This window comes from Vipera ursinii, assembly GCF_947247035.1.
Source record: "Vipera ursinii genome assembly, chromosome: 3".
In the NCBI taxonomy this organism is placed as follows: domain Eukaryota; kingdom Metazoa; phylum Chordata; class Lepidosauria; order Squamata; family Viperidae; genus Vipera; species Vipera ursinii.
Genome location: NC_139516.1, coordinates 56,126,419 through 56,152,350, shown reverse-complemented (window position 1 = coordinate 56,152,350; position 25,932 = coordinate 56,126,419). Strand labels below are relative to the sequence as shown.

At 35.7% G+C, this 25,932-nt stretch overlaps 1 protein-coding gene across 4 annotated transcripts in view; it reads right to left on the bottom strand.

Annotated features, from left to right (window-relative positions):
• Window positions 1–25,932, bottom strand: part of RNF220 (ring finger protein 220) — a gene marked incomplete at its 5' end in the record, with an annotated part of 335,258 nt that overhangs the window by 17,983 nt on the left and 291,343 nt on the right. For all 4 annotated transcript variants that reach the window (XM_083358456.1, XM_083358453.1, XM_083358454.1 and 1 more), the window contains 3 exons: window positions 29–137; window positions 20,125–20,203; window positions 21,377–21,432. In XM_083358456.1, coding sequence (XP_083214582.1) covers window positions 29–137; window positions 20,125–20,203; window positions 21,377–21,432 — 244 coding nt within the window. The remainder of the gene's footprint in view (window positions 1–28; window positions 138–20,124; window positions 20,204–21,376; window positions 21,433–25,932) is intronic.

The window sequence follows — 25,932 nt, the reverse complement described above, 5'->3', positions numbered from 1 at the left end:
TCATGACCAGAACTGGTAAACTACTCACCATGCAAATGAGACATTTATAGCGGTCCCCACGGGAGAGCTGCCTTTCTAATTCACGAACGCGAGCCTTTAGCGCCTCAAATGTTGTCACTGCCGAGTCTTCTGTAATCCTAAAATAGATGACAAAGTCAGGGCTGGCTGAGTTCTTAGAAACATTTCGCTGATTTCATTATGTGCCGAGTGCAGTAGGCAAACCACATAGAGTTAGGGTACGTCTTGGCTCTTAAGAAGTGATTAAACAGATAGAATCAAATCAGCTTATACAGTATGTAGGCTTGAGAATCAGCTGAGGCAGCCAACATTGGAGAAGATTTAACGGCAAAGGTCAAGGAGCAAAGTAGGCAATATATGAACTCGTGGGCAAATACTGTACTGTACTCTGGAATGGGGAAAAGTTGGAAGAAAAATACTGATAAATTTCGTATGATGTTTCTTTTTTGCCAAGTTGAAGCTAATTTGACATTAAAAGCAGAACCCTTATGCAAGTGAACACTTCAGAAAAAGCAGTATCACATCCACAAGAGAAATTTTCTGAAAGTTCTGATTTCACCACAAGCATTAAAAAAAAAGATTGTTTGATATATAAGCGTCAAGCACTTTCTTGCAATAGTTAACCAATGGGATGCTAAACTATTAAGAGCAAATCTCTAAAAAGAACTTCCACTTCATAAAAAAGGAAGGAAACTTATCTAGCAGAGGGTAAATCCATGCACTGCAAATATATTTGGTTTAAAAGATAGAGAGGGAATAAAAAGAACAGCCATTGTCTAATATATTAATAACTGCAACTCTGTCACGGTTCAAGTGAGCAAGTAATCCAAAACAAGGGTTTCTTATAAGTCCACATAAGGAGCGGGGATGCAATTCTTTAGGCTCATCCTTACTGTGCCTATAGAGTCTAAAAAACATCAACTTTCTGTAGAAATTTAAGTTTGCACTAACCCAGAGGCAGGCAAACTCGGCTCTTTTATGACTCATGAACTTCAACTCCCAGAATTCCTGAGTCAGCTATGCTGACTCTTACTGTGCCTATAGAGTCTAAAAAACATCAACTTTCTGTAGAAATTTAAGTTTGCACTAATGGTAGGCAACCTCGGCTCTTTTATGACTCATGGACTTCAACTCATGGACTTCAACGTCAGCTATGCTGACTCAGGAATTCTGGGAGTTGAAGTCCATGAGTCATAAAAGAGCCGAGGTTGCCTACCCTTGCACTAACCAACTAGTTTAAGTAAAATACATATTTGGCATATATACATTTCACCTTGGTAAGTTTATTTTATCCCCTAATAGTTGGCCTCTATAGTATAGTAACTGCTGCAGCCAAATGGGACATTGAAGAGACAGAATTGCTAAATTGAGATTGTCCTAAGAACAAAGTGTCTCAGCAGGTAAAACTACAAAGAGAGCTCAGCTCTGCTGGAATAAATTGTATATTACTTTTCCTTCAATAAGTAACTTTTAAAAGTTACAGTGTTTATTTTATGGAAGTTTGTTTTATTGTATTTTCATTGATTTATTGCATACAACATGTATGGGTTATTTTAATAATAAGATTAATAATAAGATTTAATAAGAAGAATAACAAAAAAATAAATAAATGAAAATTGATAAAGATAAGTTGGATGGAATCTATGATAGAAAGTCCTGCCAAAGGCAACTGAAGCTTGGAAAGAAAGCAGCAGACAGTGATAGGAAAAGCTTGTTTATAGGAATCCTAGCAGTTCCAACTCTCACTGGACAATTTCAGGAAGTCTCTCAAATGATCACTCTTATCCAGTAATAAACGAACAAATCAGAAGGCTAAATAGAAGCATATGCAACACCATTCAGTGCCTGTCTGATACAATGGTCAATCAACAGCAGGATTGTAGATCAGGGTGCTAGTTAGCTGGAAAATTACTCCAGTGCTGTGTGCGTCACGCTGAAGAGATCCTGGACAATCAATGAAGGAGGTATTGATTTAGTTATTATCACTTCATATGCTTCAGACATTGTTAAATATACATTTATTAAGGGAGGGATATAGCAAGACTGAACAATATAACTTTTTTTCCAATTGAGCCAGAATACAACCTTATAGTAATAAAATATGTCCAATTCCAATCACTCGTAGAAAAGTATTAAAATTTTGCCACTCCTGTGTAATTGCTGCTCCCGCAGCGGCCAGATGAAAACAGACCACATACAAGAGAGAGGTGGCTGGATATTCCCCTTCATCTCAATTTTGCTTCAGAATTCAGAATGCTTTCAAAATAAATTTCCCCTCAAGTTTATTTCAACAGAATACAAATTCCCTTCCTCCTCATAAACAGTCACACCATACACAACATTTCATAAATTTTATAGTCCTGCTGTTTATATGTGCCTTGTAAAATATATTTAGAATTTATTATATGCAAGACAAATAAAATTTCATGGACTATATTCAACACCTGATCTCTTTATTCTTTCCATCTTTAAAACATAATCCTTTTGTTTTGTCTTTTTTTTTGCAGGTCTAAGACTTCAAACAAATTCAGGGCTTCTTATAATTTTTTTCATAAGAACATGAATTAGCTCCCTACTAACTCCTTTATCATGGAATTATCTGGCGACGAACATGTACATCAAATAAATTTTGTTTTCTATAAATACAGAAATAAATACAATCTTTGTTAGACTGCTTTTTCTAAGGGCACATCTAGTGAACATGTACAAATACAAAGAAACAACAAATCTATAGAGAAAAATGGCATATAAAATTATACAGCAACCTATTAATTAATAATTATAATTCAAGAATAGCAAAATGATCTGAATGAATCTGAGTGCACAGGAAAATATACCTATGAAAAGTGAAATTCTTAAATTATATCCAGAACTGGCATGAATTTTTCACACTAGATAGATTTTGTGCAGTTTTTAAAAAATCAGTTAAGCATTTTATTCACTACACCCAAGATAGTCTACAGCAGGAGTGTCAAACTGCCAGCCTGCAGGTTGGATGTGTCATTCGGAAGCCACGCCCACCCCATTGCAGGAATGGCAAAACAGTCCCGATACGTCTCGCGATATCACGAGTTTGACATGTCTGGTCTACAGTATACTGAGTAGTTTTCTAAAATATCATCACATTTAAACTGATTAGTTTTTTTTAAAAAAAATCCATCCCATTTTTTTTCAATCAGCATATTAAAAGGCAGCAATTGACAAAAGATTTAAAACTATAAGCATCTTTAAATAATTTCAAATGTTCTTTACCCCAAATCTAACCTTTACTCCCTATATACTTAGTGTCTAATTATATTTCTGAAACATCAGTTCTTGTTCCCCGGCTACACATTGTTGCATGAAATGCAGTTATGTTCTTTTAAAAACTTCTACTGCAGAGATCATATATACTATCAATACTAGGTAAGTCTGACTATTATTCCACCTATATAATCAATGCTTTCTATCCCTAAAATCTGCTGATGTGCAAAATAAATTTTCGATTATAGTTTTCTCATAACCTACAAAAAATCTTCCTTGATGGGTTTTAGCAGCCCAGTAACAAGCCACTTTATACTGCATCTATTCCAATGTTTCCACTTACTAGATAGCATATAAAGTATATAATTGCGAGACTACAATTATATGTTTGGTATTTAATAAGGAAAAATATAAAAAAGCAGGTCTTGTGGTTACCTAATGAAAAAACGTGCAGAAAATGTGTAAAAAATCATATTCAAGACAAAGTTGAAATAAAATGTGGAACATTTCACCTTTGCGGCACGCACATTCTGCCCAGTTTTAGGGACTTAATACAGTATAAAATATATAGTATTTCTGTTAGTTTGGAATTGCAACTTTACTTGGGTATCACATAGGGGTTACAGAATGATTGCGGCAGATGGGAGACTGGCCCTAGTTGATTTAGTAGACCAATCACAAATTACATGGAATATTCAGTGAACAACCGAGACGGAATAGGGTTATGTTCACAGGCCCAATGCATAGACTGCCCTATTCATCTGGAATTGAAACAGAATGAGAGAATACATTTTTATCACATAATACCTCAGTTAGCTTTCCCACTTGATACAAGAACATCTACTGCTTGGTATCTTTGTAAGCTAACCTTGAAAAAAGGCTGATTTGGAATCTTGTGAAGGAATGCTGCCTCCACTGAGGAACTGACAAGATTTCTAATGTTGAAGATGGATATCCTTCCATCTTGATTAATGTACTCTTTCTAGGAACATGTATTCAGAATTTTGTTCACCTATAATTATAGTAGTGGCTTATTTTGGCGATGTGCCCTAGCTGCTGGTTGCCAAGTTATGAATAATGCAGTGTTCCACAGCCTAATTTCCATGTTCTCAGCTGAAAATTTGGAAAATGCTGCATGCAAGGGTGAGTATCTGCAAAGCAGAGGCCCTCTGTGCCGCAAGAGCCTCTGTTTTTATACTTGCTTGCACAACTTGTTAATGCTACCAGCTGCTTGCCAAGTTTGGAGTTATCTGTTGACTAATTTAATCTTCATGCAAAGCAAGAGTGTTGAGTTGCTCAACCCACAGAGGAATTATTCTTCTTCCACTTGCATGCTCTATCACAGTGGCATGGCAGGAAAGCTTACTGTCACAAGAAAGCATTCTAAGCTGCATTTAGCCAGGCCCCGGTAAAGATTCCCTAAGGAATTGTTCTACAGAAGGATTAATTATGCTGCTTTCACACCCCTACCCCTTCACTAACATGGTGTTTCAGAATGTCTCTGCAGGAACAGAGAATGAGTTTAGGAGTTGGCACTCAGCCTTCTCTGCTTCCAAACTTACATACCAGGCCTGAATCAAACTGCAGACAGATAGCACCAGCAATCAATGCAAAGAGTAAGAAGATTTTGAGTCAGCATGATTTGTGAGGTTGGCAAGTTTAGCAGCTGAGATCAATGTTTTAAATTTTATTTTAGAAGGGAAAGGATGAACTTTCATCAAAATTCTAAATGTATAATTTAAGCAATATGCATCACTTAAAGGCAGGAAAACAAAATGAGAAGTAGAAAAATTCTACTCTTATATTGAAGCAATGGTGGCTAGTTTCCCTCACATACCCACTAATGTACTTCACTCTTCTTTAAAAAAAAAATAGGAAAACATGCATTTCATAGAATCAATCAAAGAAATGTAAGCAAACTGTTCACAAAATGGCGGAAAGAGGAAGTCTTATCATGTTAACAAAGCTACACGAAATCCTAAATATTTAAATGAATACTAAATGACCATAAAAGAACTGCTGGATGATAATAGGAGTCTTGCCTGGCAACATAAAACATCTGGATCAGGTTCTCATAAATGTTTTTAAATTCTGGAATGTCCCAATTAAAAGTTGTGCAGATTTGTGATTCAGAGATCACAATGAAGAAAGAAGAGGCAAAATTAAATAGGAATGGTGAGGACATAAGAACATGCTTTTTATCATCACTGGTACTAAAGAACTGTTATTTGAATCACTATTGTGGCTTTCAAGTTGGCTTGTTACATACATTAATTTGATTTTGGACAATACAACAGCAGGTAATTAAAAATCAGAGGAAGCTCAGAGAGCACTGCCTCTCTAAATCTTTCTGTCTTTTTTACCAGCAGTCACTACAGGACACATCTTTTTCTTATGTGGTATTAGTATATCTTTGCATGTGTACATGCACTAGATTAGAAGATTTTTTCCTATTTAGCCCATTTTCAAACTCAATCTTCCTTCCATTGGCTTTACCCATATACAACATTTGGTCTCATTCTGTTCTATTTTCAGAGATTTATCAGACTGACAGAATTTCACAATTCCCTTCCAATTTTGCTAATCAATAAGCATACAAGTAATCCTTGATTTATGACTGCTTTTGGGATCACAATGTTGATTATAAGAAAATACCTCCAGTATTGCCAATTCTTGAACAGTAGCATTGATACAGAACCTAGAAGAGGGCTGTCCAAAGAGGGAAAAGCTTTTGGAGATATATCCTGGATCAAATTATTTATGTCACATTGACAACACTAGCCATCTTTAATCTGTCCTTAAGATGTTACAGGGAGTATGCCAAGTGCTCAGGTGGAAAATTTCTCAGTTACCAATGTTATAAAATATGAAGTTACTGAATATGAAGAATGAAATAGTAAAATTCCTGAACCCTGACATTCAGAATGTCAGATCAGCATTCTTTCTAACTATGTTAGATTGAATCCAAGTGTTAAGGAATATTTAGAAAACCTCTAAAGACCAATTTTCTATCTTTCCTATTTTACTTCTACAACTTACTCTTATTTTCTATTTCTTTGTGTGTTAACTTTCAACTATGGAAAAAATGCTATTAAAAAAGTATATGCAAAAGAGAAAGTGATTGCGAGAAAACTGAATATTTTGAAGATAATTAGGTGATGAAACACAACAGTGTTTTAAATGATCAATTACAATCTCACTCTCACTGGTATCATCTGCATGAAGCCAATAATAGTTTTTCTAGATTCTAACCATTGACCTGTTTAGTTTAACAGGATGTGCTGACTCAGAAACCATACCACGTGCAACTGGCCAAAATACCAGACTACTCAGAGAGAAGAATAGGAGGGCTAATTAACATCTTCAAAAAAATTTGTGGCCTGCCTTTGTACCCACTGTTCTAATTGTTTACTTTGGTTTGTTGATTTTTTGTGTTGGCAATTATTATTACTGTAATCTGCCCGCTTTTGATTTCAATTTATAGTTAGGCATTAAAATTTGCATTCACAGTTCACCTTGGTTAGCTGCTGAACTTGGTTTATTTATATTTATATTATTATTATTATTATTATTATTATTATTATTATTATTATTATTATTATTATTATTATTATTACATTGTTTGCATGTTCTTAATCTGAATTTTAAAAAATACTTAAAATTACTATTTTTTGCTTGGTCAGCTGAAAGATTTGGTGTTAATCTATACATATATATATTTGAACAAGCCGGCCTGGCCTGATGGGGGATGGGTGGGGTTTCTTATTGTTATTTTAATATTTGTATTTACTGTTTTTAGTGGGCATATATTTAATTCCTTTTTAACTTTTGTATTTTTTATATATTTGCCCTGTTCACCGCCCTGAGTCCTTCGGGAGAAGGGCGGTATATAAATAAAATTATTAAATTAAATTAAATTAAATTATATGGTAAAAAGTACAATAGATCTTTTTCACATTCATATATTTCTTAGTTAATTGCTGATGAGCAAAAATCTGTTCTGTAAAGCTCCTGCTTGTCATAATACCTACCACATTGTACTCCCCAAATGTTGCTCTCATCATTTTTTAACCTTTTTAACCTGAATTTAAAGTACACTTAAACACTAATCTCCCTTTAGTTTTTGTATTCATTCTTGCTACTTTTCTTTTTGCACAGGGCAGCAGGTGCATTCTTCCAATGATCAGACACAGATGCAGTCTTACCACACAGTCATGCCATAGTTTGATTTTTCTCCAATTATAATCTATGTCTGCAGCCTTTCCATTTTTCAACAAGCTCACAAAATTTATATCTTTTCTTGCATGCTAACATTTATGGCATTCCTTTGAATTCTACTCTTCCACTTGATCACTATAATTCACATAAAATCTCTATGCTTCTTCCAGCTTCCATCACTTCAATTTCCTTCCATATCAGCTCATGACTTTTTTACTTTTAATTCTATTCACTCTGCTAGATCCTCGTTTATCCCTCTTCACCCACTTCCAAAATAGTTTTTTCATTTTCACAAAATTTCTCTGCCTCTTAACCTTATTGTGCGTATACCAGTAGAGAGGTTCCCTGACGATGGATTCCAGCGTGAGTCCGAAAGCTGCGAAGAGTAACTCTGTGGTCCCAGTGACCGACCCAGATTCGATCTTGTAACCTTACTGTCTTTGACCACATTCTTTTCAGCTACCTTTTTTTCTATGTGTACTATACAATGTCTTTTTTTTCATCTTCATTTTTTGCAGTCATGATTCTTTCATATTCTTTTTTTCACCCACAAATCCTTCAATTCACCAAACCACTTTTTTCTTATCTCTCATTAAAGTAACTTTACACACTTATGTGGCACTCTGTAACAATTGTTTTCACTCTTTTTAAAGCAATTTCCATGTCTTTTTTTCCCATTGTCTGCTTTCAATTCAGTTTGTTGGGAGACGAACCTGTCTTTTAATACTTTTTCACATAGGACTAGACCTGAATTTTATCTTCTTGCAATTGTTCTACTCTTTAATTTTCTTCCATGTCCATTTTTCCCAAGATCCACAACAAAAAATGTTGTGTCCTTTATTAAGAAATTCTTATCACACTTGCTTCCTTTACTACTACTTTCAATGGATAAAATATGCCAAGAATATGGATTCTATAGGATCCTAACTACAACTAGCTAGTTTGTTCTTAATTCAAGATCTCTCTAAATACAGATTTGGGCTGGAATAATACTAATATGTTTCTGCAGTTATGTACTTAGGCAAATAAAAAGATCATTCATTCATCCCTTCATTTTCTATTGCTTCCCAAGTCAGTTTGGCAATAGTTTTCACTTAATATTTACTACTATGGGCAACAGGTTTGTACATTTTCATGTCTTCATTCGTTATCTAGAATGCTGTGAAGGGAACAGAAATTTCTAATTTCCTTTTTAGTTAAGTCTTAATTGGAATCTGTCAAAATCAAAACAAACTTTTTCATTTAAACTACACTTTGGCTGAAAAGGCAAAATTGCACCATATTTTCTGAAACTCTCATTTGGTAAAACCATATTTTAAAAAATTAGAGTTTGTCTATATTAGAACAAAACAAAAATCAGAATTAGAAAAAAATAACAAATTAGAGGCAAATTTTGATGAGTAGTATTAGGCCATTTATGACGCTAAGTGATGCTAAGTTGATTTAACCTCAATTCCAAAACCAAGCAATAGAGTGACTTCAAAATGTTAATTAAATGTGAGCAAAGCACAGGTTTGTTTCTCTTAACTCCTTTATAACTGTATACAGTTACTGCCTCAGATGCTGCTGCTTAATGTCAAATGTATAATTCACCCTTATATCGGGTATGATGCAGCTCTGGCAAATTATGCATAGAAATTCTTGCTTCCATTTACAACATTTACATTTTGAGAAAACTATTTGCTTAGCTAGGCCATTTGCTTTTTATCAAGTTAAAATGAAGCAAAATCTATGAAATATTGCATGGCTAAATTAGGACCAGTTGTCTATAAATGGTGATAGCAATTTAAAGCTCACAGTTTACTCCTGTACAGACATAGCTCAGTTTCTCAAATTCTTCGGGGGGGGGGGGATTAGTGTTTTCTAAGTCCTGGTTTCCTTCCCTTGCGGACTAGCTCCAGTATTTCATAGACAATCATAATTTATTTGACTGAAACATTCTTATCAGCATTGGCTTCATTTTGATATAGCCCAGCTGAGCACTGCAGAGACTGATTTTTTTTCTTCTAAGATGTCTTACTCACTCTATAAGCTCAAGACTGACAGTTGAATTTCACACTGTAAGAACCCCCCATTGATTTTTCACTTGTAAGGAACAACTCTACAAATTAAAGTTAACAGCACTGTTGAAAATTTGAAATATCTCAGAAAGGGAATAGAAAGATACTCAACTATATCCTCCTTCTGAGGGGTCCAATATGTCTGCTGGGGGAGGAGATGCAGAACCAAAGAAATTTCCACACAATTTAAAAAAAATGGAAAGGGACTTTTCTGATTGAGCAAAATATTCCTAAAAGGATCATAAAATGCTAAATTATTGCTGCAAGAGAAAATACTTTTTTAGGGGCTTGTATGGTAGCAAAATAAAATAAAACATAAATCAAGTCCATTAAACTGAGGAAAGAGAATGCTGTTTGTTTCTAGTACACTTACACTGATTTCTTTATCTGTAACTATATGCAACTCTTACCAATTTTTATAGACAGTAGCATCTAGGCAACCTTGGCTAATCTTGAACAAACTAAATCAAGACTAGTAATATTTGGAAACCACCATGAAACCTCATGGCTGCAACCTAGATTGGCAAGTAAAACAAAAAAACATACTGAAAAAAGCATTGGCAATCCATTTCTATAATTGTTGCCAAGAGAGGAGCTGTGGTGGCAGTGGTTAGAATCAGTATTGCAGGCTAACTCTGCCCACTGCCAGGAGTTCAATCCTGACCAGCTCAAGGTTGACTCAGCCTTCCATCTTTCCGAGGTTGGTAAAATGAGGACCCAGATTTTGGGAGGCAATATGCTGATTCTGTAAACCACTTAGAGGACTGTAAAGCACCATGAAGGGGTATGTAAGTCTAAGTCTTATTGCTCTATGTCCATGAGGTTATCACAAGTCAAATTCAATTCAAGGCACATTTTATGTTATCCTATCCACAGAATTTGTAACAGTGATCTAACATGAATCTTGACACAGGACTTCAGTATCAGTAGAATGTACATTGTGAAACCATACACAGTAATTCCTACAAAAGAGCATAGGATGTCTATGTACAGTAGTTCCTGAACTCAGACATCTATTTTTGAGGCTCAGAATTTAATTTCCAAAGAATTGGTGAGCAGCAGAACATTCAAATTATCTTGTAACTTGGATTAAATGAAGTTTCACTGTCCTATTTTACTCTCTCCAGTTTCCAAAAACACTTTTTTATAAAATTGGTTCATTTTGGAGCTACCTATAATGCCTTGAGTTTATACAACACTGAAAAAATGGCTCTCCTATATACTACACATCACGTAGCAAGGCTAACAAGGACATCTGAAATATGGTTTCTGGGAAAGGAATTATAAGGACAAACCAAAATAATAGATGAAATAATAAACATATCAGCAAAACACCTTAATATTCAATATAAAGTATGAATATTTAATGGTTGGGAAACAAATGAAAGGAGAGAAAGCAACATTAAAATGTCATTCTATGTGTTTTTAGCTATTTTTTCTTATCCTTTTTTGTATTTTTTAAATTTTCTAAAAATCTGTTAAAAACTTACAATCACGCACAAAGTTTATCTTAGTTATCTTTGAAGACCAAAATTAATGAGTTTATAACAGATTTTGATTCTTAAGCTATAAACAGAATTTGCAGCAAAAGATTTGAGCTTAACTGGGATATTCTCCCTCTTTCTGTGTGTTTGTGAGAGAGCGAGTGAGAACGAGAGATTGATTGACTTTTTATTTGGATTTAGAGGAACCCAAATCATGTAGTAGATTTCAATCTGATTAGAAGCATAAATCAGGATTCACTGAAAGTCTGTAAATTAGTTGCTATAAATGTTGCCCCAAACCAAGTCATGTATGCATACCCTGAAGGTGATTAATGTAGCAAGAAGTACTGAATACTTAAATGCCAGACTGAGGCTTATACTTTGCAGTCAAATATGTAACAGGCAAGAGGGATCTTCAATTGTAAACCTCCACATTTTTGTTGTCATTTAAAATGTATTTTAGCATATGCCCTGGTTTTTCTATACTTTAGTGTATTAATCCCCACACACTTATTGATAATTTAAATTCTTAAGCAGTTTTGTGCTCCCACTGATGAGATTATCTTCTCTATCTTACAAAGCCTTTGTAGTAAAATTATTTTATTAAGATGTGAACTATTAGTTGACCTGACTTGGTTTTCATATATTTTATTCCAAAAATTGGTTAAACCTTTAACATAGCAAACTCTCCCACTTTTGAAGAGTTGGTTGAAAGATTACTCTCAAAATTCTGCCCTCTCTTATGGTATGTGGGTAGAACTGATTAACTTGGAGGCTTATCCATGACCTGCATGTGCTGATTCACATTAGTTAGATAAGTTCATACCCACATGGTAACCAGTTTTTTTTGCTGTCAGTGAAGATTACATTGGAATGGAAAGTGGCATGGAAATAGCCATGTTGTTTGAAGTGCAACTTCTACGTTGTATTTTGTATCTCCCTTTTAACAGAGGAGGAAACAACAGAGAAAAATGTGTAGGCATGAAAATGGGTTTTTCAGGGTTTCTCACAATTAATTTTTAACCTTGGAATAAATAACAAGGAGCTTCTGTTGAAATCTGAATGCTACACCTTCCTGGAAGGAAGAAATATAGTGAAAATTAAAACCCTCCATTACACTGGAATAGCTTAACATTCTACAAGCATCTAGCACAAGGATTTTCAAACTCTGTCAGGCCATGGAACCTATTAGTTTAAAAACAGATTCCCACTATTCATGATTAAGCAGCAAATCTCTAGACACAGAAAATAATCTGTGGTTAACAAACTTTTTCTGGTTGCATCTAGTTTCTTAAGGATCCCCTTAAGTTCTCAGTTTTCAAACACAGTTTGAAAAAGCCTTCATCTAGCAGATAAGCCCCCAGGTTGACATTAAACATTGATTCCATATTCTTAAAAGCAAGAAATGAAAACCAATTTTTAAGTCAAACTAAACAAGTTGGGTCATCTTTCCAGATATTTTCTTACCAGATTCCTTGATGCCTTCAACAATGGCACAGAGCTTCTAATGCACTGAAAAAGTTCTTAAACATTCAGGGAGATATTCAGAGATGTATCTGTCTTGAAAGTAGCCCACATTGCACTGTTTAGCATAACATTTTGTATTATGTCATAAAATACTTTATAAAATTTGCCAAATTTCAATATCATGGGAGACATGGGTACTAGATGGATGCATTCTGTAAGTTAGCCCATTTGAGGTATCTGGCTGAAAAAGTTTTGCCTGTTTTTCTCTGTTAAAGGTTAAACAGACCCAAGAATTTTAGTAGTATATAGATTTTAAAAAGGAGAAAAGTTACTTTCACTTTTGAAATCAAACCCTTTATTATTTATTATGTATCTGAATAGATGATCAGACTATGGTTCACCTTTTCGGAGTGAATTTGAGAAACTAAAAAGTTTTTTCTCATGCGCATCTGTAGATACACATTGACCTCACTCTTATAAAACCCTTTTCTAAACCAAACAAGCATCTTGCCCAATCAACCATGAGAAGCATGAAGAGTTATATAAAGAAGATAATTATAAAGGGATTTAATGCTTGGTGAACTCAAATTGCTAAGGCTTATGACAAAGGTAGCACACATGCTTGCTTAACTGGCCCAGCGCCTTGGCTTTGCTCTTATGTAAGCGGCACAGCTGGAGCTGCATCCCAAATGAGATTTGTTTTATGGAAAAGAAGAGTGTACCCCTTTGCTCCTGGGAATGGCAGCCAGGCCCACCTCCCTCTACTTTTGCTCCACTCCTGATTAATGATCTTGTCTGCCTGATTTATGACCCACCCTAGCAGATTAGAGTTTCCCTTTCAACCACCCTCTTTCCCCCACAACCTCAGAAGCCATGGCCACACTCCGCTGGAAATATTAGAGAATTATTAAATAAACATTCATACGTCATGTCTCTTCCCATCCTGAGCTCATCCTAGTCAACACTCTGCAGCCTGGCCCTGTTTGCTTTTCATGCTGACAACAAACAGCTGGAGTGATTCATGGAGAGGCTGGCTACAATGTTTCATGTCATATATCATGCTAGCAGGGCTCTCTGCCCCAACAGAGATAAACTGATCAAGCACAACGGGCTGGAATGAATTTATGACAACACAAAATTGAGGAAAACAAATGGGAGATGACCCAGTGGGGCACTAACCCAGACTCTTTCCTTGGCCTGCAATCTAGTTTGGTGGCAGAAAGCAAAATTGAACATTGGCACTGTGAATTAAGAGGCTAGCTTCTTAACCCCCAAAAGCCTTGATTCCAAGATGGCACTGGGCTATGTGGCAAGCATCCTTTTGGTAGAGGAAACTGAAGTGTTGTCATGTTTGCTGTCTGCACATAGGTGGAACAGTCTAGCTGCACAGCACTGCCAAGATTAAGGAGCCAATAACACAGGGGAAAAATGATTAAAGAGCCATGCTATAATGGAGATAAGCACCAAAAGTGGACAGAAGTAAATATTACATTAAGCCTTCATCTATTTTTAAAATAAAAAGGCAAAAGAATTTTCCTAGACATTAATTGTTTTCAATGGCAGAATAAGAGACTAAACCAGAAACTATAAGCTCCAACTATCAAATGAAGCAGAAACAGTTCAATTTTAAAAATACTTATTTGTGTCCCCCCCACCAAATAAAATAAAATAAAATAATAATAATACTGGAAGAGACTAACAGAAGGGTAAGAACTCAGGTCAAATCCTGAAAGGCCTTGCACACTTATGGGGGAATGTGGCAAATTTATTTTATTTTATTTTTTATTTTATTTAGATTTATATACCGCCCTTTCCCGAAGGACTCAGGGCGGTTTACAGGGTATTTAAAAAAAAATCAATTGAAGACATCTTTGCAAAAGTGAAGCCAATGACTATGGCAAAGACCAAGGAACTGGCAAGTAGATCCTGGAAATTCTCCAGGTTAAGAGGAGGACAGGAGATTGTACACATGTGCTCTGGACAACTGCTTCTCATGAGGAGATAGCAGGACAGCTGTTTTCTCTGGGTTTGAGCACTGGGACAAATGGATAAGCCACCTTGCTGGCAACTGTGGCCAAGCCTTTTAAAGGACAGTTAAGTTCCCAACCTCACTTTCTAATCATTTTTACAAGTTTCCTAACAATGATCTTAAAAAGCTATTGCAGATCTTCAGAACAAGCTTGAAAAGTCATTGGGGGGAGTTTTATCTTCAACTTTGAACAAAGGTAAAATTAATTATGTCAACAAAAGTGCGTATAGTCAAGGCTACGGTCTTCCCAGTTGCAATGTATGGCAGTGAAAGCTGGACCATAAGAAAGGCTGAGCGCCAAAGAATTGAGGCCTTTGAACTATGGTGCTGGAGAAGACTCCTGCGAGTCCCTTGGATTGCAAGGCGATCAAACCGGTCAGTCCTAGAGGAGATCAACCCTGACTGCTCTTTAGAAGGCCAGATCCTGAAGTTGAAACTCAAATACTTTGGCCACCTAATGAGAAGGAAGGACTCACTGGAGAAGAGACTAATGCTGGGAAAGATTGAGGGCAATAGAATAAAGGGATGACAGAGAATGAGGTGGCTGGATGGAATCACTGAAGCAGTAGGCATGAGCTTAAATGGTCTCCAGAAGATGGTAGAGGACAGGAAGGCCTGGAGGAACGTTGTCCATAGGGTTGCGATGGGTCGGACATGACTTCGCAACTAACAACAACAACAAAATTAATTATAAGCTTAAGAACTTAAAGAATTTGAAATAAATGGCAAAAATCTGAACAAGAGTTTGATCTAAGAAAATTATAAATGGGTTAAGAATCCAGATAAGTTTGGAACTTATAATAAGTTTTATTATAAGATTTTGGAATTTATAAAAAAATAAATGACCTCATGGGAAACAGATTTATTTTGGCTATCCTGGCTATTGTACATCATAACAAAATAAAGTTACTTATGATTTGAGAAATTGGACCCTAGAGGGGAGTAAAGATTCTAAACAGAAGGAGGAAAAAAACACAAGTCTGTTCTTGATGTCACTTAATACTTCTTACAAAATGACACAAAATGTTATAACGTCAGAAACATTAAAGAGTATAATGTCCCAAAAATGTTAATGATGGAATAATAGATGTGAAAACAACTTTATTTTTAAAGTACCAAAAGAAAAACTACAAATAACAGACCAAGAGAATGATTTGGAAAAGGACACTTTACTGGATATACAAAAGAAACTGGCTAAAGTTTAAAAATTAAAATGGAAATGCAAATAATAAACAAAGAGAATGACCTGGAAAATGTTTTCTTATTGGATTTATAAAAGGAACTTGTCAAAGCCATGAAAAAAGCTCCAAAGAAACATGAAGAAACATTGAAGAGAATTAAAATTCTATAATAATATTTGGCTGAATTAAAGATTAAGGCAAAGGAAGGAATGCATATTTCATCAAGATTAAAATAAGATTTTTTTTGGGTAAAGTTCAGGTAACCCTTTATGGGCTTTTTCCTAATATCAGGATTTTAAAATTTATGATTTAAAAGATTTGCTTATAAATAAGGGATGGGATGAAGATCTCTCTTTTTGTAACTTTAGGGGTGTGAAGAATTACTAAATTTGTATGTACTTGTGATGAAGTCTGGAAGTCACTTATTTACGTATTTTTTTCTTTATTACATTATTTTCTTTTCCCCTATGCATTTTCTTTTTTCTATTCTTTCTCCACATTTTAGTTTTAGTTCTTACTATTATAACCATACATTATAATTAATGAAATCACATATTTTTAAACATCCTGATACGCTTTGTCTAAACTGTCTAATTCTACGCACTCTCTTCTAGTAGTATTCAATTTTAATAAATTTCTTTTAAAAAGAAATCTAAAAGTAATAGATTTAAAAGTGAAAGAAGAATTTATGCAATAAAAATTAAAAGAATCCCTTTTTAAAAATCGGTCCTCACAGAGTAGCAGAGTTTTTGCAGAATACCAAATGAACTGGGCCAATGACAATTATTATATCAAATTCAAGCAGCAACTGAGGAAGTTGGATTGAAATGGAAGCTAGTTAAACAAAAAGCAGATCCAAGATGATCCTCAAGGGAACAACCAGCAAATTCATCTCTTACTGAGGCAAGATGTTTGACATGCCAGGGATTTAGCTTCAAAAAGCCCACAGCACATATTCCATTAACTTTCAACCCAAGTACATTAGCTTTGCACCAGAGGAAGGGCAGTTTACTGTATTGTATTAGCTAATTAAAGAGATGCTCTCCATACCAAGACTTTGTTTTGGAAAGAGGAAAGAAAATGAATGTCATTCTTATAAAAGTAGGATCAATAAAGAGAATCACTGCTAACTCCATTAACCATTGTTCTAAGTGGGCAGTCCCAGCTGACACAAGTGATAAACCATGTGCTTCTAAACACTTTTTAAAATGCTAATCAGACATTATATGGAGCTTAACACAATAATCAATAATGTCCAGATTTAAAAGCAAAAATTAAAGTTATGAACAGAAGGAAGTGTTCCCACAGAGAACCCGCCACAAGCACCATCCAAAAGAAGAAAAATGAAACCAATTTAGCTCCAGATTAAGAGCGAGGAACTAGAGATGAATCAATTTAGCTAGCTGGGCTGGGTCACCATATATCATGGCTTGGCAGTGCAGGTGGAAGCAGCTAGACAGTAGGAATAAAAAAACACCACCACCTTTTTGTCAGACCTCAAGGTCTGATACTCGTTATCAATTAAGTTAATAGAACCCACCTCTTCACACACAGCATTCTAACTGTTTAACTATCACAGCAGCAACAATTTATCACACATAAATTCTGGATAAAGTAGGATAAAACAGCCACAATCTTTGCTTCTAACTACTGTTTTCTGCTCCCAACGGAGTTAAGAGCCTCTAACTAATGGCAGCAACCTATTTCCACAAAGGCTATCTTATGAAAGAACTGCTGTCAAGGGCAAGAAATGGTAATTGGCTTTTACTTTTTCTGAAAGGTTACAGAGGTTGACTGTCCAAGTTTAATTTTGGTCTTTGAAAGCCAAAGGTTTTTGAATGTTCCATGATATATCAGGATTTGTCACAAAGAAGCACCAAGTCTATATTTCACAGGACAAAATTATTGTATGCATCACTTAGAAAAGTTTCGACTCCTCCGGGCAGCTCTGAATGAAACATTTAGATAATGTGATCAAAGTGATGCTACCAATTCATCATTTGGACAAGTGTTTTTCAATTTTAAAGGCTAAGATTTGAGAAGACTGACAACTATGGAGAGTTCTTAACCAATGAAACTGACAGACTGCTGGACAAGACTAAAACTGAATTCCTTTGCATCCACCAGAGGTCCATAAACTGACCATATGCAACCTACCTCAAATACTAATCTGTGACCCCTAAACCCCATTTATTCCTAAAAAGCAGAAACAGGGCATGCTGCCCCAGATCTGAATGTCCCTTAGCTAATGTGAACCCAAATTGTGGAGGTAAGTAACAACTCATTTTAACTTCCTGCTCTTCCTTGCAGTGAAGAGCACAGCAAGAAACACATACTAAGTTGGCACAGCTGAAAAGCTGCATTGTGACAGTAATTCATTAGAGTTCTCTTTCTTTCTCCCTTTAATACTTAAAGGCAAATATTTAAATTGCGAAAGAACAAAAATTCCCTCTGCTTTCCCCAGCTGTTTACAGAAACTAGTAGCAAGAACTTAAGTTAAGTATAAGACATCACCTAAACCAGGGGTAGGCAACCTTGGCTCTTTTATGACTCGTGGACTTCAACGCCCAGAATTCATGAACCAGGCTGGCTCAGGAATTCTGGGAGTTGAAGTCCACGAGTCATAAAAGAGCCAAGGTTGCCTACCCCTGACCTAAACCAAAATCCTGCATAGCTCATTAGGTAAGATCTGGCTCTAGCAAGTGTTAACAATTTCTCTACCAAGACAAGGCAGCACAAGGCAAAATATGTTTCTCTGTGTTATCTCCTGTTCCAAAGTGCTATTGCTCCAGCTGTTTTAAATGTGGACTATTCTTCTTGTCTTCTGGTAAAGTAGCAGCTTTTAGTAAAATTTGCAGTAAGATTCACCACCCATTTTCTAGCACTTTAGCTACAATTACCTATTTTTCTTCCACTTTTTTCTTGAACTCCATGCCATCTCTTAAATTCATGTTGTATTTATTTCCCCTCCATTCTTTCTACTTTAGCCTTCTTTCAACTGTTGTTTTTGTGATTTCTTGTCTTCTAACTTTTAATCCTTAACTCTGTAGCTAGTCAGTCCATCAGAGAACGGTTACAAGTTCTGTTATTTGGAATTATTTCTAGCATTGAAACAGCTACAATGAATCAATATGAGGTATATTTTAGCCCTTCCTGCTTGCAATACTTCAGATGTAAATTTTTTAAAAAAACCCTATATTTTGAGTGGGAGAATTAGAATGCTATTAGAAAAAAAATCAATTTTGCAGGTAGGAATGATAGAAAACAATGGGAGAGCAATATATTTTATAGAGGAAATTACTGGATATATTAACATTCACTAACCCCTTGATTTTGGAGTGTGGCCCCTACACACCACTTACAAGTTCAGTACAATACTCAAACCACAGAAGACTATACTTGCCCAACGTAAAAGACAGTATTACTAGCTTGCTGCAGAATGTTCTGTTCCTGCAAAGGCATTCCAATATGCTTTTCCATGATTAAAATGTGCATATATACCAGACTACCCTACGGTAATCTTCTCAATTGTTATAACTACCCAGACAACGCATATCATCACTACAAACAATGTATTAGTGCACGATACAGCCTCAAAAGACTTTACACACATTTGCCATGATATTTTTCTTCTTTCAGAGGAATGTTTTTAAAAATGACCTATCTGTGTGAACCTGGTCACATTTTACATAGTATGCACAGCTAAAAAGACCTGGTGCACCTGTATTATTCTATGTCACTTAATGAGCAATTTAGTCTTTTAAGTATTTCTCTGCTGAAGATTTCAATGCAATCTACATTATACCCAGAACTCACAAGAAATAAAGCTTAAATATCACTTTATGTGGCCCTGCCTGATTGTAAGAAGATGGGACAGCATTGTGCATTGCTCTGAACCCCTCTTTTGGTTTGTCACCACTCTTTGTAGAGCAAAATGATCTGTCTCATGTTACTCATTCCCAGTGGAAATGAAGGTTAAGATAATCTAATTCTATTCTGGAGAAAGGGCATAACGAGTAAGTCTTTTGAAAAATAACACATCCCAGGGGGAAAGAAAAGGGCAGCGTTTTGATACCATAGAGAATTTAACACAAGGATAAGATTTGCTATCATCCCTCTAAAGCCTCGGAAACTACACTGAGGATCTAGAAATGAAACATAAAATCATCTTTTAGAGCCAATATACCAAAATGGATTTTTATCTTTCTACAGATATGGAATTCCTATAAAGGCTAAAAAAACAAAGGGATACGAAAGAAAACCTTTGATTTTCAGCTATGAGAGTGCCAGCTTTAAAAGCTATGTGGTTTTACTTGGGGGGAAAAAATCTAGGCCTGAGTTTTGGATAGTGATAAACTGCAAGGCATCTTCTGTAATGTTGCACCTGTTACCATCAAATATATACACAGACAATTCATACTTACTTCTCTATGTCACTGTTCTTGCAAGTCTTTTGCGCAAGCTCTTGTTTACTACCTTCCCCGTTACTTGTTGATGGCATTTCTATGAAGAGGGGGAAGAACTCAATCAATAAAGAAAGTTTATTCAAATACATATCAAACCACAGCATGAGTAAAAGCCTCCTTCTAAAAATTTAAATACCTTGTAAAAAAACACACAAGAATGCTAATCACACAATAATGAAACTGAGTGCTAATTTTAAATATCCTCAAATAAATTCCGGAATGAGACAAGCTGGTAATCTTTAGAAGCCTTGGACTACCAGCTTTCACAATTAACCATAATGGCTGCTGTTGAAGAAAACCGAAAAATATATAGAGATCACAGGCTTAATTATTCTTACACAAATTAGAATTTAAGAATGACCTCCAGAAAGCCAACATCAGAGAAAGAGAACTGCATTTCGACATTACTTTCTTCATTTAGACTTCATGCACATATATTATTTTGTTCAAGTATAGGTATTGAACAAGTATAAAAATTAACATTGTTTTGGGTTTCATAGTTTACACTATTAAATAGGCATACTTCAATTCTAAAAAGATTGTGTTAAAAACCTGTAACCTACTTTTCAGAAGAGCAATCGTTCCCAGCCAACAGAAATTAGAATAAGATGCATTTAAAAAGGTAAGTGAAATAAAAAGATAACCAGCCAAATTTAAAAAAATGTATTAAATAGGTGAAAACTTAGCATATTCAAAGATCTTTATCTGATGTTGAATATGCTGAAGGCAGAATATGTATGATAAAATATCCCTCCAAGCTGACTCCATGATTTTACTTAAGGTTTGGTTGTTCTAATACAGGGATGTCAAACTGCTGGCCTGTGGGCCAGATGCGTCACAAGGAAACTGCGCCCACCCCATTGCCGGCAATGAGGAAAAAGCTCCGAGACGTCGCGAGTTTGACATGTCTGTTCTAATGCATTCATCACCATGTCCATAAAATGAATGGATTATACTGTATACCAGGGCTGTCAAACTGCCGGCCCATGGGCTAGTTGCATCATACGGAGGCCGTGCCCACCCCCAGCTCCGGCAATGCAAAAAAAGTCATGATACGTTGCGACATGTCACATGACACCCATGCTGTATACAAAGGAAAACTGTATCTTGTCAAAATTGTGACCTCCCAAAAATGCACTCTAAAATATTCATCTTCAGTCTCTTAAGCATCTACTAGGCCAATAAGCAGTCTGCTACATTTTATACTCACCATCACTTGCCCATTTAGAGAATTCTGGTGTTATTCGGGTACTAGGAGTGCCACCACTGAAAGAAGCAAGATAGCAGTGAAATATTTGTTACAGGAAAAAAAAAAGACCTCAACCATACATATCTAGGATTTATCATGATTTAGGATTTTAGAATTGGCAAATGCTTTACATTCTAATCATTACAAGTTGACAAAATAGTTATTTCCATTTAACAATTTAAATGTTTATTGTAAATTTTTTACGGCTGTGTTGCAGTTTCTTGACAGAACTGGAACTTGACTACTGTCAGTTTGGTCTTCTGTAGATACTGAAAACATGAATTTTCATCTCTTAATATAGTTTAGACCAGGGGTGTCAAACTGCCGGTCCGCGGGCCTGACGCACCAGGTGGAAGCCGTGCCCATCCCATTGCTGGCAATGGCAAAACAGTCCCAATATGTTGTGCGATGTCACATGATATCGCGAGTTTGACATGTCTGGTTTAGACATTCTTATTTTCTTAACTAATATTAATCATGGAAGCCACGCTTACCCCAGCTCTGGCAGGGGGGAAAAAATTGTGATACATTGCAACACGTCATGTGACTTGGTGAGTTTGATACCCCTGTTCTAATGAATGCATATTGTTGCTTGGGTGAAGGGAGGCTACTCAGTGCAGGTAACACCTATGCACCAACATCTGAACTCATTTCATATTGGGAGCAATTTGAGGTACTATATTTGATCTAAGTAATTTGATATCACACATCTCTTCCCTCCCACTTTCTTATTATATTAATACAAAAATTATGAAGTGCTACTTTGAAAAGTTCCATGGGCATGTTAAGCTTTAATAGTATGTAGTTTTTTTTAATGATTCCTGAAAGTGAAACTTTTACCTCAATGAAGTGAGAAGTTGATTATTTTTACTCTACAATGTTTTCTGTTTCTTAATGGCTGAGGTTTAGCACCACTGTTTTTAATGTTTATGTAGCCAATTTTATTGTTTTTAAATTATTGCATCACATATCTTGGGCTGTAGGGATGAAACATGCTATGACTGACAAAGCACCTCAACTCCATTAAAGACCACCTGAAAATTATTAAACAGAAAACTGAATTTTACCTATATACTCTATTATAAATTTGTTAATGGTTTGTAGATCATAAACTGTGTAGGCTAGAGGCCCGGTTTAGCTTATACTTAAGTAGCTATACATCTGACTTGTTAGAAATTTATTTATTTATTTATTTTATTAAGCAAACTTACTGTGTAATCACTAGTGTTTAGCTTTTTCTACCAATGGGATACTAAATAAACTAAGATCTTTATCCTTTTCAGACTGCAGTAAAATATTCAAATGGCTGAAATCTGATTAGGTCTATGTATTCTTGCCTGAAATCTTGTAAGATTTTATGTAAAACTGACAGATTTTGCAAGTTTCACACATTTTTAATGTTTTAAAACATTCTGAAGGCTCAGCATGAGCTATTTGGAGAGTTGTGGTATTCTATTTAATATAACATAAAAACCAGGATTACTTGCTACTGTTCTCCACCCAGAGACATTGAAAGTTTGGACAGCGGGCTTCCGGTGGCTGCGCGGCGCCGGAGACAGCCTTCCCGGGCTGCCCGCGGCTCAGCTGAGTGATTTTCGCCCGAAACAGCGCCGATCAGCTGTTCGGGCGAAATTGAAGCCCCCTCCTCGGGAGAAGAGGAGGGGGTGAGGCCCCAGGTAGGGGTTGAGTTCTCCGGAGCCGCCTGAGCTTGTAGCTTGGGCGGCTGAAGGATTGAACTCCCCCGTAGCCTGGGTTGCTCCCAGCTGGCCAGCGCCTCTGCTCCTGATTTCTTGGAGCAGAGCCAGGCGTCTGCGACCACCCCTCCCTGAAGGAAGGACTATGGAATAAAAAGAGCAGGCAGAGCGGTACAAGAGGAGATGGTGAAGAGGATTATTTTATTTTACTCTCGAGCTTGATGGACTTTTTAAATTTAAAGTGAAAGTGCGTCACAATTGAAAGTAAAAGATGGCGGCTAAACCTCCCTCTAAAACTCTTCGGAGTGCTGGAACCTCTCCGGTGCAACAATCATCATTGCAGGCATTGCATCCTCCTGATGTATTGACATTGAAGGACTTACAAGATGCTCTTGGAAAACATACTCAGGTAATTTTGGAATCAATGAATGATAAATTTGCACAGATGGAGGAGAAATTGGAGAAGTTAGAAAAGAGAATGGAGGAGAGGATGGAACAGAAGCTCAGTGTGATGAAGGTAGACATTTTGTCTTCAGTGTATAAAGTGGCTGAATGTGTGGAAGATTTGGAGGAAAAAGTGGAAGATCTGACTCAAAAGAATGCCATATTAGAAGCAAAAGTATTGGAGAATGAAGATTTAAGAGCCAAAATGGATAGAGAATTCAGTCTTGCTCAATATTTCCAGATGCAGTTTGCTATTAGAATCAGAGGTTTAAAGGAGAATATTAAGGAAGATCTAAAGCAGCTGGTTTCTGAGGCTCTTGAAGTGGTATTGAATCAGCCAGCATCTGAAATAAAAGGAGGCATGGATAAAGTGTTTCGTGTGAACTCATGGATTGCTAAACAGAGAAAATTGCCTAGAGATGTGGTGGTTTATTTTGCAAAAAGGGAAATTAGAGATGAATTTGTACAAGCTGCCTATGATACTAAAGTTGTGATTGCTGATCAAGAAGTTTTGGTTCTAAAAGAAATTCCTCCAAAGATTTTAAAGAGAAGGAAGGATTTTACATTTCTTGTGCAAGAGCTCAAGCAACGAGATATAAGGTTCAGATGGGAGATTCCAGCTGGGCTGACGGTGATGTATGAAGGTAAAAGGTACCGTTTGGTTACTGTGATGCAAGCGCGTGATTTTTACAATAATGTTTTAAAAGCAACCCCATTAACACTGTTGGAAGCTGCAAACGGATCTGGAGAAGGAGAACATCAAGAGGCTGATGATGGACAGACAGAGGAGAATGGTGTTGGAGGAGATCAAGTTATAACTCTTTTGGATGATCTTAGAGAACAGAGGGTGACGCGTGCTGCTTTAAAACGATCAAAAAAGATTAAAGAATAAGATCAGCAGAAGTCTATGGAACTTTCACAACGTACTTACAGCCAAGTAGTGGGAGGTGGGAAAAGATTTGGCTGAGGAATGTAAAAGGAATGTAAAATTTATATAAGTTTGAAATTTAAGAGAGAATTCTTATAAAATGTTTTATGGATGGTAATTAGATTTTAAAAAGCTAAGTATGTATTTGAATTATTAGCCTAAATGTTGGAGGTGCGGTGATGAAGACGTAATATATTTTTATATATGGTGGACTTGTAAAAATGGTTAAGGCTTTTTGGATAAAAGTTTGGTGGAACATACAGAAGATTTTTAAACAGAGGTTAAAGTTTTGTCCGAAACTTTTTTCTTTTTTTGTTTTGTTGGGAATAATTACAGATGTTACAGTTTTGGACACAAAGTTGATGTTGAATTTAATTATGGCAATAAGACTTTTGATAGTTTCGGTTTATTTGAAAGATTATTTGCAAGAACGCTATATTATGGAAAGGAGAAAATGGATTGAGTTCATCTAGAATAAGTATAGGGTTAGAAGTTTCATGTAGTATTTTTAATAAGTCTTTTTTCCTTTTTCTCTTTTTTTATTTTAGTTTTTTTTATACATATTTAATATTACTAAGGTTTGTTTTATCCTATATAAGTTAGAGAGTGATAGATTTTAGAGTTTATGGTTGGTAGTATATGGTTGTTTATGATTGTTTTTTTTTTATATATACCTTGTATTTAGCTCTGGGAAGTCGGGGGGGGAGGAAGGGGGGGAGGGAGAAGGGAGGGGGAGGGGGGATTTTTTGGGGAAAAATTGTATGTTAAAACTTTTTTAATAAAAAAAAAAAAGTTTGGACAGCATACAAGTTTAAAACATCATCATCTTCATCATCATCTAAGAACCAAGCTAGGTATTGCAATTTAAAAATACTGCTAAATTAATACGGTATATCTGGTTTAGTTGTTCCTAGTGACAGGAGAATGCCAAGTGAGAGCAACTGATAGCATGCATCAACATAGACACTGCCAATAATAAGACTATGTTAAAGAATTTTTTGACATACTACATCTGAACTGGACCATCAACTGTGTACATAGCATAACATTTCTTTTATTAAAGAATTTTTGTTTGCCATTCTTTCTTGATATAATATAGTAGACTATTGTTTCATGTTTTGGGGATGGAGACTGTAAATTATTTTGAAATCCAAGGGCTTAAAATATGCCTAAATAAATATATAGATGGCAAAGGCAAGAAGCATTTTTGAACAACCCCCCCCCCAGCATTTATATTTCTCAAACTAATTTAGAAGTAAATAAATTTGCATTACTGCACTCTTTCTTCACTAACTGCCAATTAGAAGTCTTAGCCAGATTGGAAAGTATTTATTTCTATAGAAACAGCATTTGCTTTCATCTTAGAAATATATACATTCAAATCTTATGATTTTAAAGTATGGAACAGAAAACAAAGGAAGATCTGCATAGGTTTTTGATATTGTGAAAAC